Source organism: Gadus chalcogrammus, chromosome 19, assembly GCF_026213295.1.
Source record: "Gadus chalcogrammus isolate NIFS_2021 chromosome 19, NIFS_Gcha_1.0, whole genome shotgun sequence".
In the NCBI taxonomy this organism is placed as follows: Eukaryota; Metazoa; Chordata; class Actinopteri; order Gadiformes; family Gadidae; genus Gadus; species Gadus chalcogrammus.
The window spans coordinates 19,164,899-19,192,828 of NC_079430.1; the positions used below are offsets into that span (position 1 = coordinate 19,164,899).

Below are 27,930 nucleotides of genomic sequence, written 5' to 3' on the forward strand. Positions count from 1 at the left end.
GATTAGGATCCGTCATCCTTACGCAACGTCTGGACTGGAGGTGCGGAGGTGAGAATCCCCAACCCTCTCATCATGGTGAGCAGACGGTTCCACGCCTCATCCGTTCATTCATAATGTTTGTAATCTCTGTGCTATGGGTTACGTTCATCTCTACTAGACGACATAACGCCTGTTCTATCTCTGGCTGTGTGGAGATAGCATTTTTTAGAATCTTAAATTTATTGAAAGAAACTATGATATATGTCCAAGAGAAGGTGACATAAATTTGACGGATCTGTCATACAGTCAGTTTAGGACTGTAGGAGTTATCATTAGTAAAGAGGGGGTGCTGGGTAAACTGCAGAGGGCTGGAGTGTTTTCAATCAATACATATGCTGCTCTATCAAACGACTATTCACCCGCAGTCGCTTGGATATGCTAACCCTCCGATTCCATTAATGTTCAGAATGATTGCCTTTCAATGAAACATTGGGTGGTTTCATTGGTTAATTCCATCAGTAATTAGCCACGGTTCCGTGGATAGATATCTCCGACAACATATATGTATTGCTTTACATAGTATTCGTACATATTGTACAGTAAACTCCGCTGACACAACAGCCGTCGTGTGTATAGGTCTTTCTGTTTGTGTCTGTGTGACGGTCTGGGAGGGGAGGTGAGTGAGTGGGTGTAGACAGTAGCGCTCGGGATGCGAGTATTAAGAAACGATTAGTGGAGATTAAAGTGCTGCGACCGAAGCCTGCCAGCACGACTCCCTGCTAGAAGCCCTTCTCCACCTCAGCCCTGGAGCCTCGGGTTGAAATCAATAACTGCTGGCCATCCCCTCTTCTTGGCTCCCCAGTGATCCACCTCCACATCCTCTTCTTACGCCATAGCAGCACACCTCACCTCCAGCGACTCCCCCAACACCACAACCACTAAAGACAGTCATCTCGTGTCTGCTGGACAAGACTCTCTCAACTTGAACTGTCTGCAGATGAAAGCCATCCACCAGATCCCCCACCCCCCAACTCATCGATCGATGTGAGGGGTAAGCAGTGATTTCTGTGAGTGCAGAGCTGTTTGCGCAAGCACTTCCTATAATAAATGTCTCTAAACACGCACACACACGTGCACACACACCCTGACTGAACACAATTCAGTCGGGGTGATAAGCATAAAACAGTTACAATATGGTCCATCCTGGCCCCCACAAGACAGGCAAGAACTAGTTTGATTTCCCAAAGATCACTGCAGAAAAAGCTCCAAAGGTGGTTCATTCAGAGACGTGTGGGAAGACACACCTAGGAGACCAGCTTCGAGGAATCCCATCGCTAACGAGGTCTTAATCTGTACGGACGCTGTTCATGGAATTACCTCAAATTGACCAAGCGCCTAAAAGTACACACACACACCATCACAGATTTCAAACACACCATCACAGATTTCAAACACACCATCAGATTTCAAACACACCATCACAGATTTCAAACACACCATCAGATTTCAAACGCACCATCACAGATTTCAAACACACCATCACAGATTTCAAACACACCTTATCTGAAACGACGCCCCCCCCCCCCTATATGGAATTGACGAGGGAGTTTATGAAGAACTTGCCAGAAAAAAAACAGATTTTCTGTTTATGTTGATATTGGTATGAATGCAGCCTACGTCCGGCTTTAATCTGGAGGAACATGAGAGGACGACCGCTGACAGATTAAGACCTGGCTGTCTCTCGCCCTCTCGCTCTCCTCCTGGTGCGTCGCTCGGCAACAGAAGGCCTTGCTTGCAAATCCCGGGCTTTAAAGTGGGAGGAGGAGGGGCTGGCCCACCTAGATTATGATGTAATCAGGTCTCTGTCACGCACAGCATGAAGGGGAGTGAGGGAGGGAGTGGCGTGAGGGGGCGAGGGGTAGAGGTCACTGAGTTTGATCCTTTTATTCTGCTTCTTTATTTAACCACAGCACATTTAACGCATGTATCACCGATGGCAAAGAAGCGGGTGTTTACAATGGGATTACATATAAATATACTGTCTCAAAGCAATGTCTCTGCTGGAACACATATTTTCGAATTGTTTGGATTTGGTTTCATCTCCCTTTAAATAAAAACATAAAATGCTTTATTAAATGGCCTCCATGTATTAAACGGTTGTTTGCCGTATCCATTCTACCCACTTCCCTCCAAAGCATTACAAACACTATGTAAAAAAGAAGTATGTTAAATGGACTGCATTTACGTACACACACTTTTCTAACCACATAACTAGACACATTTAAAGCTCCATCTTCTCACAGTCCATACAATATCGCATCTGATAACCCCCAAAGTGGGACGATAACAAGTGTACAACAAAGCACATCAAAACAGTTTTCTAGTTAGATTTATTAACCGCCTGATTTAGTGGAGTTTCCAATACTATTACTCTGGAGGGGCCGAAGCCCCCGCTGGACGCACATGAACATGCACCTTCTTAAAAGAGCTCCATTCTGAGGCGTGTTCAATGAAATGTTAGTAATTTTAAGTAAGAGACGCAATCGGTGAACAGCAACCATTTTATTGGGATTTGTTTGGCTTCACACTAACTGTGACTATAGCGGTGAAGTGAGGCAGGTCTCGGTGAACAATTTGCTTGAGGATAGAAATGTTTCCACATTTACATGCCGATTATTTGAATTAAAAATGAGAAGAGAAAGAAAGAACACTATTTACTATTTAGACGGCAGTCTCTTTACAGGATTGTAGAAAATTTGATTGCAAGGCGTCTATTATTCCATGCGGTGTACAGAATGGACAGTTAGACAAAATGGCTGCTTCCTGAGGTGCGCTCAGCAAGGCAGGATATAAAAACACTGACCAATATCCTGAGTCGTCTTGGCATGTGCCAAACTTAACAGCACAGGAAATAACCACACAGATAAAAAGTACAAAGTCAATGTAATATTTCATTGGGCGACACTTGACGAGGATTCGGTCGGAGTGAATATAGGGCAGACGCTGTATGAAGGGAAATCATGGGGGGGGGGGGGGGGGGGGGGGATATTTGATGATGGAAGATATGCCTGCGCGAGGTTAGAGCAATAACCCCTGCAGGTGAATACGAGTCGTAAAATGACATGTCCGGTTACGGCCCTGGAAGTGGCTAACAAAAGGTAAGACGCAGTGTGTACAACGACGGACAGCGATCATGTTCAGGCCACCCCCCGCTGGCTTTCCTCCCTCACTTTGGTTCATCTTGTCATGTTCAAACAAAATAAAAGTATTCCAAAAGTAATCCTAAAGAAATAAATACTAAATACTCTAATAAACTTGCTTGCAACACTGTTTACGTCACAGGAGCTAAACACCCCCCCCCCCCCCCCCCCCGCCACAAAAAATGTCCGGTAAAGAAAAGAACAAACACAACGCATCTTCAACAACAACAAAAAGCAATATCTTTACACAGTAAACACAATGCATCATAGGTCACATTGTAATAATATGTTACACTGTACACCGCGGGGTCACCGCGGGGTCACCGCGGGGTCGGCAGGGGGCGTGGGGAGAAGGACAGACGACACCCACCCCCCCTCGGTTCGTCTGGGCGGCGTCGGGCGCTCGGGGTGCGGGCCGACGCCGGACTCATTGTCACTGCTCCAGGGTCACGACCTCTACCGCCTGGCCGTCCAGCGTCACCGTGTTGTCCACGCGCGTGGCAACGGGCGCCATGGCGACCTGCACGGGCCGGTTGCCCTGCGCCAGGCTGGTGACCACAGTCTGGTACATACTCACCGGGATCTGGACCAGGCCTGGTGAGCAGGAGGAAGAGGAGAGCAGGAGGAGGAGGAGGAGCAGGAGGAGGAGGAGGAGGAGGAGGAGGAGAAGCGGCAGGGGGGGCAGGAGGAGGAGGAGGAGGAGGGGGAGGAGGAGGGGGAGGAAGATGAAAGAAGAACCATTAGTATTGAGTATGTCTAAAGGTAAACGGACTGCATTATACTGCGCTTCTGACCCGTGGCCAGTAGAGTGCTTCACATTCACACATTCACGAACATTGACCAATGTGTGTGAACGGGTTAGCCGTCGGTCGGGCTGAACAGCCCTCCCTCTTCTCCAGTGTCTATTTGTTACTGTATGGACATGTCGTGGTATTTATCTTTTTTACTCTATTCTACTCATCTTGTAAAGCGGTTCGCCACCTATTTGACGGTGCTATACAAATCAAGATACGATCATTATCATCATTAATATCATTAACGCTGCTGCCCGTGCCTTCCCTATGATGATGATAGCCGCCCGCCCCAGCTGTGTGTACGGATACACATAAGATATATCTGCTCTAGGGATTATCTCTGTAGACAAGGCCCCGCCCCCTGCAAGCTGTCGGTGCCATTGGCCGGACAGGAAGGTCATGTTGGGGGGGGTGGTCACTGCCAGGGAACCAGGAAGTGGACTTTAACCCCTCCCCCATAAGATGCTGCGTTAGGGTTAGGGTTGCAAGGCAGTAACACACGCAGAACAATTGTCTTCATTGAATTCAGTTCGCCAGGAAGGCAGGTTTATCTGTCAGGTTAATATAAGCTGTGGGGGGGTGGGGGGTGATTATGGAGTGGGGCTTAGGGGGCTTTGGGGTGGGGGCGTGCTCACTCCATCAAGGGGACCCACTCTAACTTCATTACTGTGATGTTGAGGGTGTGTGTGTATTTGTGTCAATGCATGCGTGTGCACGTGGGCCAGCCTCTGTGTGTTACTACTTAAGATGACGTTAGCCGTGTGTGTGTGTGTGTGTGTGTGTGTGTGTGTGTGTGTGTGTGTGTGTGTGTGTGTGTGTGTGTGTGTGTGTGTGTGTGTGTGTGTGTGTGTGTGTGTGTGTGTGTGTGTGTGTGTGTGTGTGTGTGTGTGTGTGCTCCTTCAGAAGGCACCCAGGGCCCTCTGGTGATTAGCCGAGGTCAGACGGGCGGGGGGGGGCGGGGGGCGGGGGGGGGGTCCATGTGTGAAGGCTGATGGACCCCCAATGCATTCACTGATCACTTATAATACAGACATAATGTTTAGAGCTTTCAGAAAACCACTATATGAATATAGAAGGTATAGTGAGTATCTTACACACTGACCTCTGCATATGTCAGTTATTTGGAACTATTACAATATTAATAATATCAAGCATATTCAGTTTTCTGTTGAATATTCAATTTAATTAACTGAATTTTCCTGAATCTTTGGAATTGTTTATTTTACACCTTTGTTGTATATTCATGAACTTCTGTCAAACACAATTTACTGTTCCCCATTTCAAATCTCCATTGCTGGGACCAGTGGTTTAATCTCCAGGCTGGGACCAGTGGTTTAAACTCCAGGCTGGGACCAGTGGTTTAAACTCCACGCTGGGACCAGTGGTTTAAGGCTTAGGCTAACCCTAACCCAACATTGGTTAGGGTTAGGCTAACCCTAACCCAACATTGAGTAACAACTAGCACTATATTCAGGGCAGTTGTAGTAGTTGTAGTGGTTAGGGTTAGGCTAACCCTAACCCAACATTGAGTAACAACTAGCACTATATTCAGGGCAGTTGTAGTAGTTGTAGTGGTTAGGGTTAGGCTAACCCTAACCCAACATTGAGTAACAACTAGCACTATATTCAGGGCAGTTGTAGTAGTTGTAGTGGTTAGGGTTAGGCTAACCCTAACCCAACATTGGTTAGGGTTAGGCTAACCCTAACCCAACATTGAGTAACAACTAGCACTATATTCAGGGCAGTTGTAGTAGTTGTAGTGGTTAGGGTTAGGCTAACCCTAACCCAACATTGAGTAACAACTAGCACTATATTCAGGGCAGTTGTAGTAGTTGTAGTGGTTAGGGTTAGGCTAACCCTAACCCAACATTGAGTAACAACTAGCACTATATTCAGGGCAGTTGTAGTAGTTGTAGTGGTTAGGGTTAGGCTAACCCAACATTGAGTAACAACTAGCACTATATTCAGGGCAGTTGTAGTAGTTGTAGTGGTTAGGGTTAGGCTAACCCTAACCCAACATTGAGTAACAACTAGCACTATATTCAGGGTTAGGGTTAGCACAACAACAGCACAAAGTTACGGAGCGGTGCGGCCCACTTTAACCCGTCTGTGTCACTCCACCGTAGGGTTATGGTTAGGGTTAACCCTAACCCACTTTAACTCGTCTGTGTCACTCCACCGTAGGGACGTATCAGGGTCTAGAACAGGGTTAGGGTTAACCCTAACCCACTTTAACCCGTCTGTGTCACTCCACCGTAGGGACGTTTCAGGGTCTAGAACGGGCAGCGCGGAAGCTTCCCCTCTCTCAGGGAAACTCATTCTCATAAACTTGTCACAGCAACAGCCTGCACTTCACATGTACTGCGTACATCTGACAGCGTATTTTATGAGGTTTGGTTAACGGGGAAAGACGACGACTGATGTTGTGGAGAAGGCCGTGGAGTCGACATACGGCTAAACACTAAAAACATTATTATCATTCCAGGAATGTTGCATGATATGCTTATGAATTCAGTTTATGGGAGGGTCATTACATTGAAGAACATAAAAAGATAAAGCATGGTATCTGATTATAGCTAATTTCTCTCTGATGTCTTAAACAACCTATTTAATTCATCATTTTAGGGGCATGTCTTCTCAAAACAATTCATTTGGAGCATAAAACTAACTATTGGCTATCACGATAAGCCAATTCAAGTTTTCATTTCATAACAACAATACAATACCGTTCCATGACGATAAGAGAACATTGAATTATTGCCAGTTCGATTACCAGTTCTTTAACGTTAGCTAATGAGCTTGGTTACACACAAACATCCATGTTGTTCATGGACAGCAAAAGTGCATAGGGTAATACACATCATAAATATCATGTGATGTGTAGCATTAAGGGTGTGTTCGTGTGTGTGCGCGACAGTGAGTGTTTCTAGACTGGCCTAGTGCTGACAGCTGGCCCAGTGATTAGACTGTAGACTATAATGGAGTGGAACAAAGCTCTTTAGGAAAGCTCCAGGGAGACAGGTCCATACCCCTGGGCTAACACACTGCGTCTGTGTTCCTGCGTGTGTGTTCTCATACGCTGTGTTCCCATGTGTGTGTGCGTGCATGCACACGGATCCAACACCATAGGGAAGAGCGGAGGCAGGAGATGCATTGGATACAAGAAACGAGAATGATAGCATACATAAGTCCTGAGTCCAGGCCTCCCCTCCTTGAATCCATCCCACTGGCTGAGCTGAGCCTATCTAGCCTAGCTCACTAGCTAACCGCCAACACTAGCTGCCCTCGGCGTTTACTCGTTGGCATTGGACGACTGTTCTGGAGGGCTCGTGCTGCGTGTTACATTTCACCCCTGGGCTGTAATGCTTCGTATCACCGATATTGACACGTCACGTTTTATTTTTATTTTTTACAAAAACCCTTTTTCGTCAAAAATACGAAGCACTAGCCCCCCCAGCACTAACCCCCCCCCCCCAGCACTAACCCCCCCCAGCACTAGCCCCCCCCAGCACTACCCCCCCCCAGCACTACCCCCCCCCAGCACTAGCCCCCCCCCCCAGCACTAACCCCCCCAGCACTAACCCCCCCCCCCCCAGCACTACCCCCCCCCCCCAACCCCTAGCCCCCCCCAGCACTAACCCCCCCCAGCACTAGCCCCCCAGCACTAACCCCCCCAGCACTAACCCCCCAGCACTAGCCCCCCAGCACTAACCCCCCCCCCCCCCAGCACTACCCCCCCCCCCCCCAACCCCTAGCCCCCCCCAGCACTAACCCCCCCCCAGCACTAGCCCCCCCAGCACTAGCCCCCCCCCCCCCCCCAGCACTAGCCCCTCCAGCACTAGCCCCCCCCCCCCCAGCACTAGCCCCCCCAGCACAGGGCAGATGCCCGCTCTGAATGCGTGTAGTGGAGCAGTGAGGGTGCTCATGTGTCAAACCGTATCATTAAGCTAATGCTAGCAGGAAGACCCTCCCTTCATACAGAGCCATCTGTCAGAGCAGATCCAGGGTGAGGAGCTCCGCTGCACTGCTGCCAAGGGCTAGGGTTAGCCCGAACCTACAGGGCTAGGGTTAGCCCGAACCTACAGGGCTAGGGTTAGCCCGAACCTACAGGGCTAGGGTTAGCCCTAACCCTGTAGGTAAGTTAGGGTTAGCCTGAACCTACAGGGCTAGGGTTAGCCCTACCCTAACCCTGTAGTTAAGTTAGGGTTAGCCCTAACCCTGTAGGTAAGTTAGGGCTTAGCCCTAACCTCTAGGGTTAGGGCTAAGCCCAATTTAGCTCCAGGGTTAGGGCTAGGGCTAGGGCTAGGGCTAACCCCCCCCCCCCCCCCGCAGAGCAGGAGGAGAGAATACGCAGAGGAGAAGTAGTGTGTTGGTGTTTGTGTGTAGCAGGAAGTGGTACCTGTGTGCGTCTGTGAGTAGCAGGAAGTGGTACCTGTGTGTGTCTGTGAGTAGCAGGAAGTGGTACCTGTGTGTGTCTGTGTAGCAGGAAGTGGTACCTGTGTGCGTCTGTGAGTAGCAGGAAGTGGTACCTGTGTGTGTCTGTGAGTAGCAGGAAGTGGTACCTGTAGCGTCCTGCACCCCGGCCAGAGCCCCCACAGCCGCCGCCGTCTCCCCGGCGAGGACGATCTGCCCCCCCCCCTGCAGGGTGGCCTCTGCTAGCGTAGCTACTGCGTGCGCCGCTGCCTCACTGCAACACACACACACACACACACACACGATTAATACAGAAAAACACCTTCATCCCTGCAACGAGAGCCTCCTCTTCATTGTGCTGAGTGTGAAACTAATGACAGTAAACGGCCCCTAACCCCAAACTAATGACAGTAAACGGACGCTAACCCCAAACTAATGAGTTCGTTTTTACAGTTAGGGTTAGTATACCCTAACCCTAACCCAGGAGATGTGATCCTTCTACTATCGGATCTATGCTGAGACACACGTGCGTCTGCAGAGTGACCCAAGTCACCCTGGGTGAGGGTTAGTCTGATGTGTTACTATGTGTTACTATGAGCCTGGGTTAGGGTTCACTGAGACAAAGAGAAGAGAGAGAGAGACACCAAGACACAGAGAGAGAGAGACACCAAGACACAGAGAGAGAGAGAGAGACACCAAGACACAGAGAGACGAGACACAGAGGGAGAGAGACGAGACACAGAGACAGAGAGAGAGAGAGAGAGAGAGACGAGACACACAGAGAGAGAGAAAGAGAGACGAGACACACAGAGAGAGAAAGAGAGACGAGACACACAGAGAGAGAAAGAGAGACGCACAGAGAGAGAGAGAGAGAGAGAGAAGAGACACACAGAGAGAGAAGAGAGACGCACAGAGAGAGAGAGAGAAAGAGAGACGAGACACACAGAGAGAGAGAGAGAGAGACGAGACACACAGAGAGAGAAAGAGAGACGAGACACACAGAGAGAGAAAGAGAGACGAGGAACACAGAGAGAGAGGAAGAGAGACGAGACACACAGAGAGAGAAAGAGAGACGAGACACACAGAGAGAGAAAGAGAGAGACGCACAGAGAGAGAAAGAGAGAGACGCACAGAGAGAGAGAGAAGAGACACACAGAGAGAGAGGAAGAGAGACGAGACACACAGAGAGAGAAAGAGAAAGAGAGACGAGACACACAGAGAGAGAGAGAGAGAGACGAGACACACAGAGAGAGAAAGAGAGACGAGACAGAGAGAGAGAGAGAAAGAGAGACGAGACACACAGAGAGAGAGAAAGAGAGAGACGAGACAGAGAGAGAGAGACGAAGAGAGTAAGAGAGAGAACGGAAAGCATCGAACCCAACCCCCTGTGGGGTGGGTGAAGGGGGACAGAATGTTCCGCAGTCTTCCGTGGAGGCCACCTCAGGTAAACAGCTGAGGTAGTGGGTTGGGGGGAGGAGGGCGGGCCTCAGGTGAGTACAGGTAACGAGCCCTGGTGGGACCTGGTGCACAGCACACTGTCTGCCTGCGCAGCAGGTGGGGGGGGGGGAACGCACGCACGCACACTATGGAGTGGAACACAGCCTCGTCTCCATTAAGGCTGCTGGGCGTTGGGTTAGCCCTAACCCTATCCAACAGGAACACAGCCTCGTCTCCATTAAGGCTGCTGGGCGTTGGGTTAGCCCTAACCCTATCCAACAGGAACACAGCCTCGTCTCCATTAAGGCTGCTGGGCGTTGGGTTAGCCCTAACCCTATCCAACAGGAACACAGCCTCGTCTCCATTAAGGCTGCTGGGCGTTGGGTTAGCCCTAACCCTATCCAACAGGAACACAGCCTCGTCTCCATTAAGGCTGCTGGGCGTTGGGTTAGCCCTAACCCTATCCAACAGGAACACAGCCTCGTCTCCATTAAGGCTGCTGGGCGTTGGGTTAGCCCTAACCCTATCCAACAGGAACACAGCCTCGTCTCCATTAAGGCTGCTGGGCGTTGGGTTAGCCCTAACCCTATCCAACAGGAACACCTGCCATGTTTTCACGTTTAAGAAAACATCGGCAGCAACGCAACCATTAGACACAAGAGCGACGGCCTGATGCCATCTGCACCGTGCGGACGGGTAATTCAATATGTGCTGACCTGGTCCCAACGGACCCCCCCTCCAGCGACTCGATGGTGGTTGCCATCGCCGCGGCCTGCAGTTAGCTAGCCCAGTGTTGTGCGCCGTCTCCTTGGCTACAGGAGGACACCTGGGTGGGAGGGGGAACGGTGCACGTGGCCGTTTGTCTGTCCGGTTTCTTCTTTCCCTGCCGGGGGTTTACTATCTGTAAGCTGGTACGCTAGCTATAGCAGCTAACAGGACAGCGGCTGTCAGGCTATTGTCTCTCCCCCTTCATGCACAGCAACACCATTCCAGACTGTCCTGAGGAATAAACTCCTCCCACATGGTTTAGTATCGATGTGTTCCTGGGGTGTAGAGGATAGCGTAGCGACGAGACACTCGGACTCTACTAACTACTTCCATGTTCTCTTCTGTCCTTTTTCTGCATGCAATGCGTGCCGTCTGTCTGCATTTGTATAATCAATGCGTACTGGACAGCACGATGTGCTACAGACCTGCTTGGCCTTTGCAGGCGCTATGCAAACAGATTAAATTGGAATAACAAGAATAACATTGGAATAATAACAGTCTTCCACCACATCTTCTCTGGACTGAAGAGACAACATCAGTGTGTCCCTGGGAGCTGACACCAGACAACTCTTCAGAATCGGGGATCATCCCGGCGTGCTCCAGAGATGACAGCTGTTCTGCGTGTTGCCACGCCCCCCCTCCAACTAGAGCACGCCCTGTTTTGGATCCTGACCCATTTTGGGGTCACCACCCATCGCTTGAGAACCTTTTCCTCTTCCCCCCTCTTCCCATAGTAGCGCCGACCATCACCTGTTGAGCGCCATGGTAACGGTTGCCCCAGGCTGCATGTCCTGCGAGGCTGCGACCGCCGCCTCGGCCAGCGACGCCACCGCCTGCGTGGCTTCCGAGGCCTGGGTCGTCTGGATGGTCATTTCACCGCCCTGAAGCGTGGCCCAGTTCTGTTCCACCTTGGTGGGGCGTCAGAGAGAGAGAGAGAGAGAGAGAGAGAGAGAGAGAGAGAGAGAGAGAGAGAGAGAGAGAGAGAGAGAGAGAGAGAGAGAGAGAGAGAGAGAGAGAGAGAGAGAGAGAGAGAGAGAGAGAGAGAGAGAGAGAGAGAGAGAGAGAGAGAGAGAGAGAGAGAGAGAGAGAGAGAGAGAGACAGAGAGAGAGACAGAGACCGAGAGACAGAGACCGAGAGACAGAGACCGAGAGACAGAGAGAGAGCCAGAGAGAGAGACAGAGACCGAGAGACAGAGACCGAGAGACAGAGACCGAGAGACAGAGACAGAGAGACAGAGACAGAGAGAGAGAGAGAGACAGAGAGAGAGACAGAGAGAGAGACAGAGAGAGAGACAGAGAGAGAGCCAGAGAGAGAGCCAGAGAGAGACAGAGAGAGACAGAGACCGAGAGACAGAGACAGAGAGACAGAGACAGAGAGACAGAGACAGAGAGAGAGGGAGAGAGAGAGAGAGAGAGAGAGCCAGAGAGAGACAGAGACCGAGAGACAGAGACAGAGAGACAGAGACAGAGAGAGCCAGAGAGAGAGAAATCCAGAGAGAGAGAGAGAGAGAGAGCCAGAGAGAGCGAGACCGAGAGAGAGAGAGAGAGAGAGAGAGAGAGAGACATAGAGAGACAGAGAGAGCCAGAGAGAGAGAGCCGGAGAGAAAGCCGGAGAGCCGGAGACAGACAGAGAGAGCCAGACAGACACAGAGAGCCAGAGCCAGAGAGAGAGAGAGACAGACAGACAGACAGAGACAGACAGACACAGACAGAGAGACAGACAGAGACAGAGAGAGACAAATAGAGAGACACAGACAGACAGACAGACAGAGAGAGACACAGACAGACACAGACAGAGACAGAGTGAGAGACAGAGAAAGCCAGAGAGAGAGTCAGAGACAGAGAGACAGAGAGAGAGTCAGAGACAGAGAGAGAGACAGAGACAGAGACACACACCAAGAGTAAGCGCCATGAGGAGAAATGGTCATTCTTGACGTTTCTCAATTGGTTGATCGGATCGTTTCAATAGAATTTGGGTATTTTTTTACATTCACCATCAAAAAGATGTTTACATGCAAAGAAGAAAGAGCAATATAAAGAGGGATAGCAGCATTGACACACTGAGGGGGGGTGGGGGGGAAATGGGCGGGCGTGTGCTTACAATGATGTGGGGCGACATCTCCGTCTGTCCTGCGCGACACATCATCTGGTGGGGAGCAAACACAAGCTGACTGGGTGTGAATGGCCAGCACTGGTGAAGCGGAACAGAACATCAACAACTGCATGGCAAAATACACACACATTTCTATTGCTTCTGTGTGTGCGTGGATGGGGGATTATTTTTACTTGCTTAAAAAGGCGTTACTCTAAGTGAGTAAATTGGTAGTGTAAAGTATTTGAAGTTCATGAAATAAAGTAGGGGAATGGGGGACATAAATGTCTTTCTATATCTATATTTATGTATGCACCACTGAGAACAACAACAAGAACACAATCTCTCTTCATCTCTAACATCACCCCCCTCTGGTCAGAGTCAAATCTCGACATGCATGCTCTTATTAAAACGCCATGTGACAGTAGTAATTTTACACAACGTGTCCTAGTGTAAAAACGCCCCTTCCTTAGCTGTCCTCACATGTCCTTCAACCTTGGACTGTTTGAAATCCGACCACAATCTTAAAGCATGCTGCTAAAAAAGTACAACATTTAAGGTCTTTGGATGTTAAAAAAGGTTCACTGAAACAATGATTGCTATTATTGGTCAAACCTTTCGAAAAAAATTACAGAAACGCAAAAGTAATCGACCTGCTGCTTTTTACGGGAAAACATGGGGCGAACAGTGCTGCTAAGAAGTCATCAGACTGAGCTCAGCGACCTTTAGCATCAGAAGGAGATAGTCTCAGAGCGTGGGGAGATAGTCTCAGAGCGTGTGGAGGTAGTCTCAGAGCGTGTGCTTTCTACCTCGTCGGTGACGGTGGAGTAGTTGACTTGAGCCACTGTGACGCCAGGCAGCTCCGATGCGTCCGCCAGTGTGGCGACCGTGTGTCCCGTGCCCACCTGCAGGGGGCGACGGTCGAAAGTAAGAAACACGCTCAGAGACCAAACAAGGAACATGTCAAAACTATCAAAATGTATGTGTAAGAAATATCACTGCCTTGAAACGATGGAAATGTGTCGACTATATTGCAGCTCAGACTGTAAGAATAACTTAGCATTCAAAGCAAGAAAGGTGAAAGGCAGAAGAAGAAGAGTGGGACCTGGATGAGGGAGACGGTGCCGTCAGGGTTGTTGACCGTCTGCACCACAGTCTGCGAGGGGACGAGTTGTGCAATGTGGCTCTGGGGGATGGTCATGTGGTGGTGCTGCGGGGCGGGCGGTGCCACCTGGTGGTCCTCAAAGGCGTAGAGCAGGTCCTCCCGGCCGTGCTGGCTGTAGCAGTTCTTCACTATGGTGCGCAGCGCCTGCGTCCACGACACCTGGGCGGACATTAACACCAAATCACCGTTGGCTCGTCGTACGAGACCAACCTATCCACAGCATTCCGCCTGCCGCTGTTTCCTAAGCACTTATTGGTATAAAGCCTGTTGTCAATTGACAACAGGTTCAATAAATAACGATTACCAAGGAAAACGTTATCTAAACTAACTAAACCGCCCCAAAACATTCAACCTTCTAAGGAGCACATCGATCATAATCACAACGATACAAGATAATCCATGAACTAGCTTTGTGCTGAAGGAACTGTGACCATAGAAGAAACAGAACCACAATACAAATCAGATTACTGTTAACACTAACGTTTAACGGTAAATGCAGCGCATTTGTACAGCGCTTTTTGGACCTTCTGGGTTGCCAGACAAGCCGCTCTAGTCTACCGCCCCAGCCATTATCGCCCCGGCTGGCAGCAACCATCCGTAGGCATTCCCGCCCTCCTCCCCCCCGCCCCAGGGCCGGCCCCCCCATGCCCTCTTCCCACCCCAGGCCCCCCTCCTCACCCTCTGCTTCTGCTCCTCTGTGCGCACGTCGCTGCGCACGTTGGCCCAGGGGATGTCCTCAGGCCACCACACAGGCTTGCAGCTCTCCTTGCCCCAGCCAGGCTTCCCCCGGCCGGTCGAGTACTTGAGCATCTCGGGGATGAAGGCCCGCAGCTGGGCCTGGCGTGGCCAGAGGGGGGGGAGACAGACGCATTAGAAGGGCTCTTCATCGGTCGGGATGAGGTTAGGGTTAGGGTTAGCCTAGCGGAGCGGCCTAGCTCTGGATGGCAGGAGGTCCGCACACACGGCCTTAAACCTGCTGGAGGAGTAGGCTTTCCTGTTTGAAGCGTGTATAGATTATAGGGTTCCTATGCTAGATGCTGGTGTGCTAAGGCATTGATGAAATAATCCATGATGAATCGTTCTTTCTGCTAAGGTTTTTCAAAGGATTTTGTATACATTTTGGTTTGTTTTATACACTATTCAATTATTTTATTTAGGTTGATAAATCAACCCTAAAAACCATAGTGTCGCTAATATGATTCCATTACTCATCCTCTCTTCCCCTCCAACACGGAGTTAGGGTTACCCTAACCCTAACCCATTAATCATCCTCTCTTCCCCTCCAACACGGGGTTAGGGTTAGGGTAACCTTAACCCTAACCCTAACCCATTAATCCTCCTCTCTTCCTCTCCAACACGGAGCACCTCTCAAGCTGCCCTTGAGCCGGGTCAGAGGGCCGAGGTACACATCGATCCGATACCAGCTACGGCACGCTGAGCAGGGCAGGACCCACAAATAGAGTCCCAGGCTTTCTAAATATAGGCGAGACTCACTCGACCATTAACAGGAACTAAACATCGATAGCCCCGGCTCCAATGGCGCCTTTCCACCGGAGGGTGCGGGTCGGTTTAGTCTGCAGAGGTGCGGCGTGGTTAGCGTTTCCACCGCCAAAAGTGTGCGTGTCCGGACTGAGCCGTATTGAGCCGTACTCGTCTCCAGTACTCCTCCGTGTGGGTACTGAGACGCCTGAAAGGGTGCCGGCAAGTTCGAGCTACACACGCCATCCGTTGATTGGCAGAATCGTCACTTCCGCACGGAAGTGAAAGCTTTGTTTATTGAAGAAAATGTCACACATAAGTCCTTCTTGGACGTCCTACATTGTTGCTCTTTGTTCATTTTGTCGCATTCTTCTTTTTCCTGATTTATTATCAGGCTACACTGTGTCTGCTATGAGGTCACAATGCTAACGTAGCTGCCACGGCTATGGCCATGGGAACGAGAGCCGTCACGGAGCTGGGCTACCACGCCCTCACTACTGGGCTGAGGCGTGCTGGGCCGAAGCGCACCCGCCGGTGGATAAGCGCCATGAGTTACTACTAGGTCATGAGCAGGGTTTGGGTTAGGGTTACCCTAACCCTAACGCGCCATTAGTTACTGCTAGGCAGGGTTGCACACATGTCTACCCTTTTTTTAGGATGGGCACAAAAATCCCCACAAACATATACACCTTCATTCAGACACACACACACACACACACACACACACACACACACACACACACACACACACACACACACACACACACACACACACACACACACACACACACACACACACACACACACACACACACACACACACCGGGGGGGAGGGGGTGATGTGTACACTATAAACTGGATTAAGGCCAACAGCGTTTGTGAATGGAGGTGAGACGGAACGACCCAAGGGAACCCTAACCCTTTGTGAAAGGAGGTGAACAGAACAACCCGCCCTGAACAGAACTCTGTGTTCAGGGAGGAGGGCTGCTCACCTGGAGCCGCTTGGGTCGCGTGTGCGTGCGCGTGTGTTTGTGTGAATAGGTGGGTGTGTGTGGGGGCAGATGGCCTAATTACAGTGGCTGGAGAGTTAAGTGGCATGTTGTCCCTCAGACTCCCCCTCCTCAGCCTAAGTCCTAAGCCTCTACTCTCCAATCAGCATCCAGAGAGAGGGGTGTGTGTGTGTGTGTGTGTGTGTGTGTGTGTGTGTGTGTGTGTGTGTGTGTGTGTGTGTGTGTGTGTGTGTGTGTGTGTGTGTGTGTGTGTCCTGTTACAGGATGACCCACATGGGGCCTGGGTTTGTATACCTTCCTAAACGCGCTTTTCTAAAAGCCTTTGGCTCCATATCTCTTTCCCGGGGGCCGCGGTGCATGTGCCAGCTAGACAGCATCCTGTTGCCCTTGGTAACACCCCCCCCCCCCCTCCCATGGCCGCGTTAATTGAGGCAACAGGTTACTCATGCTAATCCTGTCCACCGAGCCGCAGAAAAACAAGCGGCCCCTGCTTCCTGGTTCAACCCCCCCCCCTGGGACGCCCTCAACCGGGCCCCCTGATTGGCTCACTGCATTCCCCCCAGAGCAGGTAGCAGGCGAGCGCCGGGGGGGGTAATGCCGGCTCTGCTGACAGAGATCCAGAGGGTTATCAGAAGGTAAACAAGCCCCCATCCCGGGGGGGGGGGGTGTCTGTGTATGATGGTTCCAAACCATGCTAGCAGTGCAGTCAAGCAGCAGCTCTGCTTTGTGTAACCTGAGACGCATCCAGAACGCACAGCATTTAGCCCAACACACACACACACACAATATAAAATGCATTTCCATTTCTGCTCCTCATATTGTGTATTTAAATATATAACGATATATGTATCGTTTCGCACATAAATTGAGAAAAAATCTGTCGATAATGTCTAAGGAGATGGGCATTATATGACTAGTTTGACTAACTCACTCCTATCCCATTACTGTTAAATGTTCTACTGGAATCATCTCATCTGTACCATCTCATCCTACCAGGGATGAGAGCTCAATAATCATGCATTTGTGAATCTAGAAAAATGGACATTGGTTGGCGTGTCGTAGTAGGAAGGCATGGCCGTTTGACCTTGGTGCATTGGTATCAGCCTAAGCTCTTAGTCACGTTCCTGATTAAGCCCACTATGGCACCAGAGGTTCATTAAAGGCCCCACAGCGCCCTCTGGGGGAACACTGCAGAACACCGTTTTGGTCATTGACAGATATTTCACTCTTTGCAACCATTTGTTATTTCAGCATAAAAATAACATGATTATAAATATCATACAGGGGTTAATCTAAACCGGGAAAGAGGGGCGCTGCGCCTCCTTGTTTCAACCCAGCGCCTCCTTGTCGAAAATTTTAAATTACTTAAAATCTCCCGGAATGGAGAGCGAGCGAGCAAGACCGCGCACAGGAGACAGACGTGCTCCTAACCGCGTTCGCATCTGTGTAGCGAGCGCGACAGCACAACAGAGAGGGATCTAGAAACTGTGCATGAGGCAGTGTGCACGTGAGCCTCAGGCGCCTCCTGATTGGCCTGGATCGGTAAGTCAACCAATCAGTTTACAGTGTAGGCGGGCTTTTATCTCTTCTCCCGAACCAAATTTATCAGTTCAGTGAATCTGAGAGTGTCTGAGAAGAAAGAAAATATAGCGTTTGGTGACTTAGCTTACAGTGTTTTTAAAATGTCGTGCCGGGTGAAGAAAAGCAAGGATTGTCTTGCAAATTTTCAAAAGCTCCGCACCGCGGAAGGGGGGGGAACTCCCCCCCCCCCCCCCCCCCCCCGTCAACAATCGCTCTCCATACCCCCCCCCCCCCCGTCAACAATCGCTCCATACCCCCCCCCCCCCCCCCGTCAACAATCCTCTGCCTAGGGCCCCCACACTCCCTAGAATCGCCCCTACCCTCGCCATTGATGTTTTCCCCCTTGTGAATTCTAGAAAAACCCCTGTCATACAAATGAATCCTAAGACATTAACCATTATTTTTTACATGAATATTAATGATATATATATATATATATATATATATATATATATATATATATATATATGTATATATTAGTGCTGTCAAGCGATTAAAATATTTAATCGTAATTAATCGCATTAATGTCATAGTTAACTTGCGATTAATCACACTTTTTTTTTGTATTCTAAATTTCCCTTGATTTCGCGCTGCTAGCCTTTTAGAGAGATCAGAGTGTTGAGAAGGACAGTAAGAACAGAGACCCGCAGTGGTAGGCCTACGGTAAAACTTCAATAGCAAAGGCTTTCATTTGTTTCAATCACTGAACTTTCGAACAAAACTCTTGCTCAGCAAAGATGGGAAATACAATAACATTTCTTATTTAAACCAGTATGAATATTCCTACCGTAAGTAGGCCTATACACATTACCAGGCTATCGAATAACGCCTACACACACACACACACACACACACACGCACACACACAAAAGGTGGCGGAGTGGTAATCGGGCGAGTCGGGAGAATTCCTGGTGAGCCGTTAACGTTTCGGGGCAGTCGGGCTGATTACTGCGGGATAACAATATTGCATTTATAAAAGTTCCTTTCAGCGCCGTCCGGCAGCCCCAGCTGTGCGCCCGCATCCTGTCAATCAGACGCAACAAACTGTCAACGTCGCAACCGTGTCGATTTTGTCTAGAGGGGAGTAACTGAGCGGCCCCTCCCGAAGTGGTACAGCCCAGGTGGGCCTTGAACTGCGATTGGTCAGAAAGACGTAACAGCATTGAACTCGCTCGAACAGAGACACACAAACACAAACCTTTAAGGAGTTTTTCACCCGCTCCGTATCCTAGCTTGCCCCAACAAGTTTGTGCGGCGTACTTGTTGTTTTGTTTCCGGTGTAGCTAGATCCAGTATGGTGTTGTCGTTTTTCTAACGTGACTAGTTATTGCTAGAAAGCAGGTGAAAAAACTACAACGTTTGCCAAGCAAAAAGAGCGTTAACCGCGCGATAAAAAAATTAACGCCGTTAAAATTTGTTTGCGTTAACGCCATCAATAACGCGTTAAACTGACAGCACTAGTATATAATATATATAAAATAGATAGACAATATTATTTAATTTTTATCCACCTAAATCCATCTCTAAAGCTTTATCCATCTATATATATATATAAAATTGTATGGATATATATTATTTATAATTATTGATCCTATGAATCTGTATCTAGGCCTGTGAATAAATACCCTACTCTAGAGTCTAGACCACCGCTCTCACCTGCGTCATCTTGTCCACCGACACGGGGATGCCGTCGATGGTGAGGGGGGGCAGCTCGGACGCCATGTCCCCCCCCGCCGGGGCGTGCTCCGCCAGGGCGTTCTCCAGGTCCTCCAGCATCATGCTCTTGTATTTCCTCACCTGGGGGGGGGGAGGAGGGGGGAGAGAGAGAGAGGGGAGGGAGGGGGGAGAGTAGAGGGAGGAGGGAGAGCGAGAGGGAGGGGGGAGAGAGAGTGGAGGGAGGAGGGAGAGAGAGACGGGGGAGGGAGGAGGGAGAGAGAGATGGGGAGGACGGAGGACAGAGAGAGAGACGGGGGAGGGAGGAGGGAGAGAGACGGGGGAGAAGGGAGCAGGGAGAGAGACGGGGAGGGAGAAGGGAGAGAGACGAGAGAGGGAGGAGTGAGGGGGGAGAGAGAGATGGGGAGGGAGAGAGGGATGGGGAGGGAGGAGGGAGGGGGGAGAGAGACGGGGAGGGAGGAGAGATACGGGGGAGGGAGGAGGGAGAGAGAGAAAGGGGAGGAGGGAGGGGGAGAGAGACGGGGGAGGAGGGAGGGGGGAGAGAGAGGGGGAGGCAGGAGGGAGGAGGGAGAGAGAGTGGAAGGAGGGGGGAGAGAGACGGGGAGAGAGGATGGAAAGAGACGTGGGAGGGAGGAGGGCGAGAGAGACAGGGGAGGAGGGAGGGGGGAGAGAGAGATGGGGGGAAGGAGGGAGAGAGAGGAGGGAGGGGGAAGAGAGAGATGGGGGAGGAGGGAGGGGGGAGAGAGATGGGGGAGAGATGGGGGAGGGAGGAGGGAGGTGGAGAGAGATGGGGGAGGGAGGAGGGAGGGGGGAGAGAGATGGGGGAGGGAGATGGAGGAGGGAGGGGGTAGCGAGAGACGGGGGGGGAGGGGGGAGAGAGAGAGACAGGGGACGAAGGGGGAGAGAGACGGGGAGGGAGAAGGGAGAGGGGAGAGAGACGGGGGAGAGAGGAGGGAGAGGGGAGAGAGAGAAGGGGGAGGGACGAGGGATGGGGGGGAGAGAGACGGGGGAGGGAGATGGGAGAGGGGAGAGAGAGATGGGGGAGGGAGGAGGGAGAGGGGAGAGAGAGATGGGGGAGGGAGGAGGGAGAGAGAGACGGGGAGGGAGGAGGGAGAGAGAGAGAGTCGAACGCTTCAGTCATTTGGACAGATACAAACTTGCGGTACGGACATTATTCCAATATATTGATCAAGCCCAGAGCAGCCTTCCTCATTGTTAACATGATTGTAGTCATGAGGCTTGAGTTTCTAGGAACAGCGCCTGCACTCACCACGTTCTCCAGAGGGGCGGCGCCAAACACCTTGAACACGGGGTTGGGCTTGGAGGGGGAGACACACAGAACTATGGCCTGCTGGCCAACTCTGGTTGTGTACTCGTCCAGTGTGGCCCTCAGCTTCCTACACACAAACAGTTATTCAAACCACACATCACCAAATTAAGTGGCTTTAGGCACGTCGATTAATGGCTAGAGTTTGACCCCCAGCTGAAAGTATCTGGGACTGGATCCCCATGACCCAAGGCTGCAGTAGGCATCCTTGAATAAGATGGCCTCACCCATCTGCTCCTTAATAACATGCATAACATGTGTAAATCTGGACCAAAACGTGTGCTAAATTAATCCATAGTAAATAGCGAACACAAAGGGCTAAATGCGGCCTGTAAAGTTGTGTGCAGCCATGGCTTTGGGTTGGTGTTTAGGGTGGAGGTGACGGTGGTGGTGGTTGATGTGACGGTGGAGGTGGACATGCTACTGACCTGAGCAGGCGCGTCTGCTGCCTCTTACGGATTGAGGGGTTGGACTCAAAGATGTGCGGTCGCTTCCGTTTCTTTCCCGTTGCCACGGCAGCGGCGGCTGCCATGCCAACTGGTCCTGGGAGAGAGAGACACATACAGAGGTTTGAGTTTAAATAAGAGTGTGTGTTCATAGACCACAACCTAATTAAGGGGCCTATGCATCTATTCTGATTACTCAAAGGGTTTGCTTATTAAAATAAATTATCTATCGCCAATCATTACTGTTTCTTATTTAGAAATAATTCTGCCGTCCACAAATACCGTATTGGTCCGAATATAAGACAGCCTTTTTCCCCCTCGAAATAGGTCCGAAAAAGTCGGGTCGTGAGGTTGACAGGAGAGTTTTTGAATACGTCAGAGAAAACGCGCTTTGGGAAGAGCCGGTAGAAGCGGAGCAGCTGGGGAGCGATGACAGCGAGAGCGAACACAGCGGGGCAGAGGACGTGTGCGAGGGATAGAGAGACATCGGAGGCGAAGTTTGGCGAATTTTAGTTAAGTTTAGTTAAATATGTGGCCTGTATTTTCTCTGTTATTTAAAAAAATTCACGATGTTGCTTGATTATTGCTTGACATTAATTTTGAATCATACTGTACATAGGGTTAGGGTTAGGGTTGAAAGTGCCTTGAAAGTGCCGTGACCTTTACTGGCATTATTATTATTGTCATTAATATAACAAGTGTTTAATTCACTGTGTTTTTAAGTTCTTTGTTCTGCAAATCTGGTCTGCAAATCTTTTTTTCTAAATGTTTGTGTTGAAAAACGGGGGGGGTCGTCTTATAATCAGGGTCGTCTTATATTCGGACCAATACGGTAGTGTGACTTTCGAAACATTACATGGTACATTTTTTTTAATGTTTACGATGGCAATATATATACTAGTTTTCCCATATCTTACTGCGTATTCATGTCAAACTTCAGTGGTCTATCTCTGTTATGTTGTGGTAGTTTGAGTTGAACTAGGAGTAATAAGACATTGTTGGCTGACCGTAATGGTGAGGGACACATAAGAAAGGCATTGCTGGTCGAGCTGCAAAACAGCTCAATGGCAACACCTGCTGGTTTGTTAGCCACACTACCATTTAATATAGTTGTTGTGAAATTACTGCAAATTCTCAGTATAGTTAATAGCTTCCACTGCACCAGGACCAAGATAACTGACGCCACTAGAAAACCAACCAATCTCCCAAAGGTTTTTCCTAGAAAGGTTTTGGTTGGATGATTGTGAGATTACATTTTCTAAGAAATGATTGTTTTATAACATGATGCACTATATACTTCTGTATAGTATTCAACACAATTTCCTTACAATAAGGAAAAATAAATGGTCCAGGATAGTTTGTTGATTCATCAAAAGGTTCTGGGATCGATCCCCAATTGCATACTGGTAGGTATCGTTGAGCGATAAGTTTTTGGAGATGTATTTGGATGAATTCATTGTTACTTGATGTCAGCCAACTCAAGTTCTCTCCTGAAACCACATTAATTGTGCAGGCTCTGCAGAAGTCTCTGCAGAATGTTGTGTACCCCCGCCCCTGCGTGGGCCAGGGGGTACGGGGGGGCCACTGTGTGTAGGGTCTCCTTTGCTAACATGTGAGGGCAGAGTAGACATCCACAACCAAGCTCTGCTAAGTTCCTTATCTACTTCTAATCTAACACATACATGCATTAGTTTAAACTCAAGCCCTGCCTTTGGAAGATGTATCTGTGTATTGACTGGGTCACACGGGCCTATCAGTGACACAACCATAAGACACGCCATGTTGCTAGAACTAATCAATTAATCAAGCCGTTGGCGATCTGCGTCCGATACAACAAAAACACACTTGTTGTGTTGAGTTTTACATAATAACTAGTGGTGCGGATCAACCCTCACGTTTTGGGACGCAAGTGATCCGCGGATCGGCTGACTATGCAAAAAAATAAAAGATTGTGCGTTCACCCCCATGTTTAAAGGACAATTCCGGTATTTAGCAGAATGAGCCCCCTTTCTGGTTGGTCTAGGATGAAATATAGTGGTTGACACCAAAATGTTGACTATTGGTCCTGTCTCAGGTATTTGGCAAATTTTGAATCGCCCCTGCCAGCTTCAGAATGGCTGGCTTTGGGCATTCACAAACCTGTCCTTAAAACAACCCTTAACGTTTTCAGAAATATGCAGCTCACCGAGTGGTTAGTGGTGTTCGTTGATGTTCCTAATCAAGTATCGTAGTGAAATACAGTTTCTGTCGTTTATTTGGCATTTTGTGAATCCCATTGAAACAGAAACCAGACCGGAAACCAAAAGGGGGCTGTTTATGTTTGGTTGTAGTCTTTTCGCTCGGTTCTCCGTATCAACAGTAGGGCTAGAACCAAGCAAAAAGACTACAACCAGTCCCCCTTTCTGTTTCCGGTCAACGAGCAATGAAAAAACTGAAATCAATGGACTTACAAAATGCCACAACAGAAACAGTTTTTCGCTACGATACTTGAAATGAAAAAATAAATAAAAGATGAAGATGTCTGCAATGCCAGGGGAGAGCGTAGACTCAACACTCCCAAGGCAATGCACACATCGTGAATTTAAAGTTGTAGATCCAGGTCTGCTGTGCTTCCTTTGGACACAGGTTTACTTTATTTTATTTACTATAATGCCTCAGTTTGCACTTTATATTGTTTTAAATTGTTGTAAAAAACCGTCTTAAACTAAATTAACTCAAGGACTTCGAGTACATTTTTTATTTTATGTGGACAAGTTATTTTTTTTTAATATTTACTATGCTTAAAGGAAGCAGGATTATTACCTAAGTTTTCACTGTTTTTTGTTTTTACACGTTTGAAGATTTTATTTAAAGTCACATTTGTCTCGTTATCTTTTTTGTTGTTGTTGATCCGAAAATGATCCGACCCGTGACTCAAAAACCATGACCCGAACCAAACCGTGAGTTTTGTGATCCGTTGCACCCCTAATAATAACCTATCGTTTAACTGATTGATTAATCTAAGAGACATTGAATATATTGGGTTTGTTTCAGATGAAGAATTCAGCTCAATCAGTTGGACGTTCCGTACTCCCCGTTTCGTAATTCCCCCCGTTCCGTGTTCCCCCCGTTCCGCGCTCCCCCCGTTCCGTTGTGGGTTGGTTTGTGGGTTGGTTTGTGGGTTGGTTTGTTGGTTGGTTTGTGGGTTAGTTTGTGAGTTGGTTTGTGAGGGGGTTTGTGAATTGGTTTGTGAGTTGGTTTGTGAGTGAGTTTATGAGTGATTTTGTGAGTTGTGCCGACCTCTGCGTCACATTTAGCTAACCTGCGGCCGCCAGGTGTGCTGTGATCTCATCGGTACCCGCCGAGTTCAGGATGTCCGTGTCATCATACGGGTCGTCATCCGGGGACGAGGTGGAGTCTTCGTCTGCGCTCATCATGGTGGCGTCTGTGTATGTGGTCACGTGCACCTGAGGGAGGGTCGGTAGGGCTGTCAAGAAGAGTTCCTGAATGGCGTTTACCAAAAGGGCTGCAACTAACTTAGAATCAAAGTCAATTAATCCTACAAAGGGTATTCCATCATTTGTTTAGTCTACAAAATGTCCCAGCTAATAGCAAATGAAATCATAATTTACCTGAGTCCAAAGTGATATATTGACTGCTTGATTTAACTGACAAGTAACCAGGAATACATTTTTGTTTTAAAATGAGCCATGAACCAAATATTGGAATTGAACTGAACTTGTTTGTTAATGGTCCTCGATAATGACTTATTCAAATTGTTGCAGCCATATATATATATATATATATATAAACGAGATGAGAAGGCAATAAATGTACGGTAACAACGGTTACTGTTGTAAGCAGAAAATTACATACACACATTTATTTCCAAATTCCTTACGTATATCAGTACTTAGTTTGCATAACATACATAACTCCCCATGCACAAGTGACTTTAAATCAGGTTGCTATTACATTTAATAAGCTACCTCAACAGGAGGGTTTCGATCACGTGATCTGAATTCAAGCTGCCGTCTGGTTCTTCCTTCTAGTCTTTAAGTTGTTCTATTAGTGCTGAAGAAGCCCATGACGGAGGCTGGAACGCGTCAACATCACGTGGGAGAAACCCTTCTGCAATTCTGGTGGCGAGCGAGCGGAGGACGGCACCTGTTGGCTAACGGCGTGCGCTTCGATGGTGGTCATGTGCTCTGTCTGGTGAACGCTGTGCTCCTCCATTACCTGCCTCCTCGTCTACCAGTGTGTGGGGGGCTCGTCTGCCGTGCGGTACACTGAATTACTACGAGACAGAAGCAAGGCTAATGTTATTTATTACAGGTCTCTGTTGAACACCCCATTCTGGTCGCCGCGGTCATTTCAGCATAACAGAGCTCTGCTATGGACGCCTTCAACAGTAGCCTCGTACACTTTTCTTCTGAGAGAAAGTAATAAAAATATTCCAAAGTAAATACACTCCTTTTTTGTTGTGATATTTTGTGTCCGATTATTGATCATTTCCTCAGTAAGTAGCCATGTTATAAACGGGATCATGTATCCTTCAGAGTGACTCAAGAACGCTTTCTGGTTAATTCCCAGAAAGACCGGCTCCTTGTATGTTATCCCTTACTTACCACTTACTCTCTATAACCGGCCGTCTTTAACCGATGACACCGTGGACTTAGCTATTGAAACAGTCGCTTGGTAGCAAACAACTTGGATGTCAATAAAAAATATAGAGAATAATCATTAGCGTTAACAATATTTTATTTCAGGTGTTTTGTACACCCCACTTTAGAGATAAATGCAAAATTGCTGATTATAGGCCTACACAATGAATAACAAAGTATAGGGCAGCCATTTTTATTTCAAATGTGGCCATACAAGCATCAAATGTGAAATAATAATAGCCCAAATTGATTTACATCACTACACAATTCAATAGCTCTCGATATAGCAATTTAAATAAAGGTGGATTTTGGCACATTTCAGTTTGAGTATATAAACCTTAACACTTTTTATGAATCTCTCTAAATGTCTCAGTACTATGTTATTAAGATGGAATGACCTAAAGGGAGTAACACATGCTTGCAATTGATGGGAACGTTGTTATCTAGGGAATTGGAGAAAGGGGTGGATGTATCCACTGTTTGTAGTTCACGTTCAGCACTAACAAAAACACGTTTACTCCCATCACAATGTAGGGTTTGACATTGGGATATCTTATTCCGCACATGATCACTTGGTGAAATCCCAGCATCCATCCTCCCAGCGCTCCCACCAGGTCGGACCCGTTCTTAGTGTGCCCCCAGTACACATCCATCCTCCCAGCGCTCCCTATGGGTCACAGTCCCATTATTAGTGTGCTCCCAGTGCCACTGACATCTCCACCGTCTATTTACGTGCTACCGATTTGTACAAAAAAATACGTCCTGAATACATTTAATACCTGGACCTCATTATCCAGCAAAATCAATATAACGACTCGTTGGAAGTCGTTGTAAACAGTGAGTAGCAACAGACCAGGTCTGATCAGTACCAAACTAGACGTGGTGTGTTGATTAGCATTAGCCTGAAGTTAGCGGTACATTCAGTCTGGCTGCAGCTCGCTACGTTCGGCTAATTAGCTGGCTACTAGCATTCGATGGCAATGCACAGATCTCACTTATAAACATCGACTTTAACAGAGCGGTTGGTCGTCGGTGTCCGCCGACGGTCAACAGACACCAGACCGGGCGGTAAAGGGTGAACGTTTAACGGAAGAGCGTTGGCGCCATCCCATAATAAACAGACCGCTAAAACAGGCCCAGCGGCCTGCGATCCCCCCCCAGCTAGTATTCTGCTTTATCTGTCCGTCTTGGTGCTGAATAGTGTCGCGACGAAATCAAAATAAAGACTGGAGTCCGTCTGCTGTCAACATCTAAACAATCTGCATCTTTCAGCCCGACGCTACCGGGTCGGTGGTGCGGCTGCGCCGGGGCTGAGTGGAGGTTGCGCGGTAGGGCCTCACCTCAGAGCGGCTGCGCTGTCCGGGTTCTGCGCTGTAGCGACGAGCGGAATCCGAGTAATGGAGGACAAAGAACCGCCAGCCGGAAACACACCGCAGCCGGAAACACACCGAGCCGCGTCCCGCCGAGCGACTGATCTGTGATGCCAGGCCACGCCCACTTCAAGATACGGATCGGGCCAAGAAAAATAATAATCAGCTTTTCGCCGGGACCCCCTGTTAGTGCCCGAGTGGCTCACCGCAGAAGACGTGGGGAATGTTTGAGTTTGGTTTATAGCTTAGCAGTATGTGTAAGTATAACGATCATGTTACAAAAGCAACGAACATAACACTTAAAAAAAATATATAAAAAAACAGAACATAAAGAATATGTGCGTGATGGTTATCGATCTAACACAGGTTGTGTGTACCATAAAATAATACCAGATCATTAACTTGTTATGGTATACTAAGATTTATATGTTATAACTTGTAATTTAATCCTTTAGCCTATGTATAATTGTACATGTCATTTAATTTATGTTAATGTAATGCATTTTTTGTCATCATACTAGCTTGCTCAAACAGTGTCAGACCACACACACA

At 48.7% G+C, this 27,930-nt stretch overlaps 1 protein-coding gene across 8 annotated transcripts; it reads right to left on the reverse strand.

Annotated features, from left to right (window-relative positions):
- Window positions 1–1,626: 1,626 nt before the first annotated feature.
- nrf1 (nuclear respiratory factor 1) lies at window positions 1,627–27,439 on the reverse strand. Of its 8 annotated transcripts, none has more exons than XM_056578527.1 (13): window positions 27,349–27,439; window positions 25,584–25,641; window positions 24,667–24,811; window positions 21,348–21,462; window positions 20,863–20,989; window positions 19,575–19,715; window positions 14,527–14,685; window positions 13,789–14,007; window positions 13,493–13,588; window positions 12,693–12,782; window positions 11,342–11,499; window positions 8,536–8,660; window positions 3,345–3,773 (listed from the first exon to the last, which is right to left on the reverse strand). In XM_056578527.1, exons 3-13 carry the CDS (start codon window positions 24,779–24,781, stop codon window positions 3,613–3,615), a joined length of 1,506 nt encoding a protein of 501 aa, XP_056434502.1. In that variant the 5' UTR covers window positions 24,782–24,811; window positions 25,584–25,641; window positions 27,349–27,439; the 3' UTR covers window positions 3,345–3,612. The 8 variants fall into 8 exon arrangements, with proteins under 8 accessions (XP_056434503.1, XP_056434502.1, XP_056434501.1 ...); XM_056578526.1 differs by having other exon boundaries at window positions 11,342–11,490; window positions 12,693–12,737; window positions 25,512–25,641; XM_056578525.1 differs by having other exon boundaries at window positions 12,693–12,737; window positions 25,512–25,641.
- Between the last annotated feature and the right edge of the window lie 491 nt (window positions 27,440–27,930).

Bases quoted from the DNA above. Each gene is read 5' to 3' on its own strand.
- nrf1 (XM_056578520.1), bottom strand. From the start codon at position 25,580: ATGGAGGAGCACAGCGTTCACCAGACAGAGCACATGACCACCATCGAA. The intron at 13,589-13,788 runs GTCCCACTCTTC...CGCCCCCTGCAG, and splicing joins GCACCGTCTCCCTCATCCAG to GTGGGCACGGGACACACGGT. The intron at 12,783-13,492 runs GTAGAAAGCACA...CCGCTTCACCAG, and splicing joins ACTCCACCGTCACCGACGAG to TGCTGGCCATTCACACCCAG.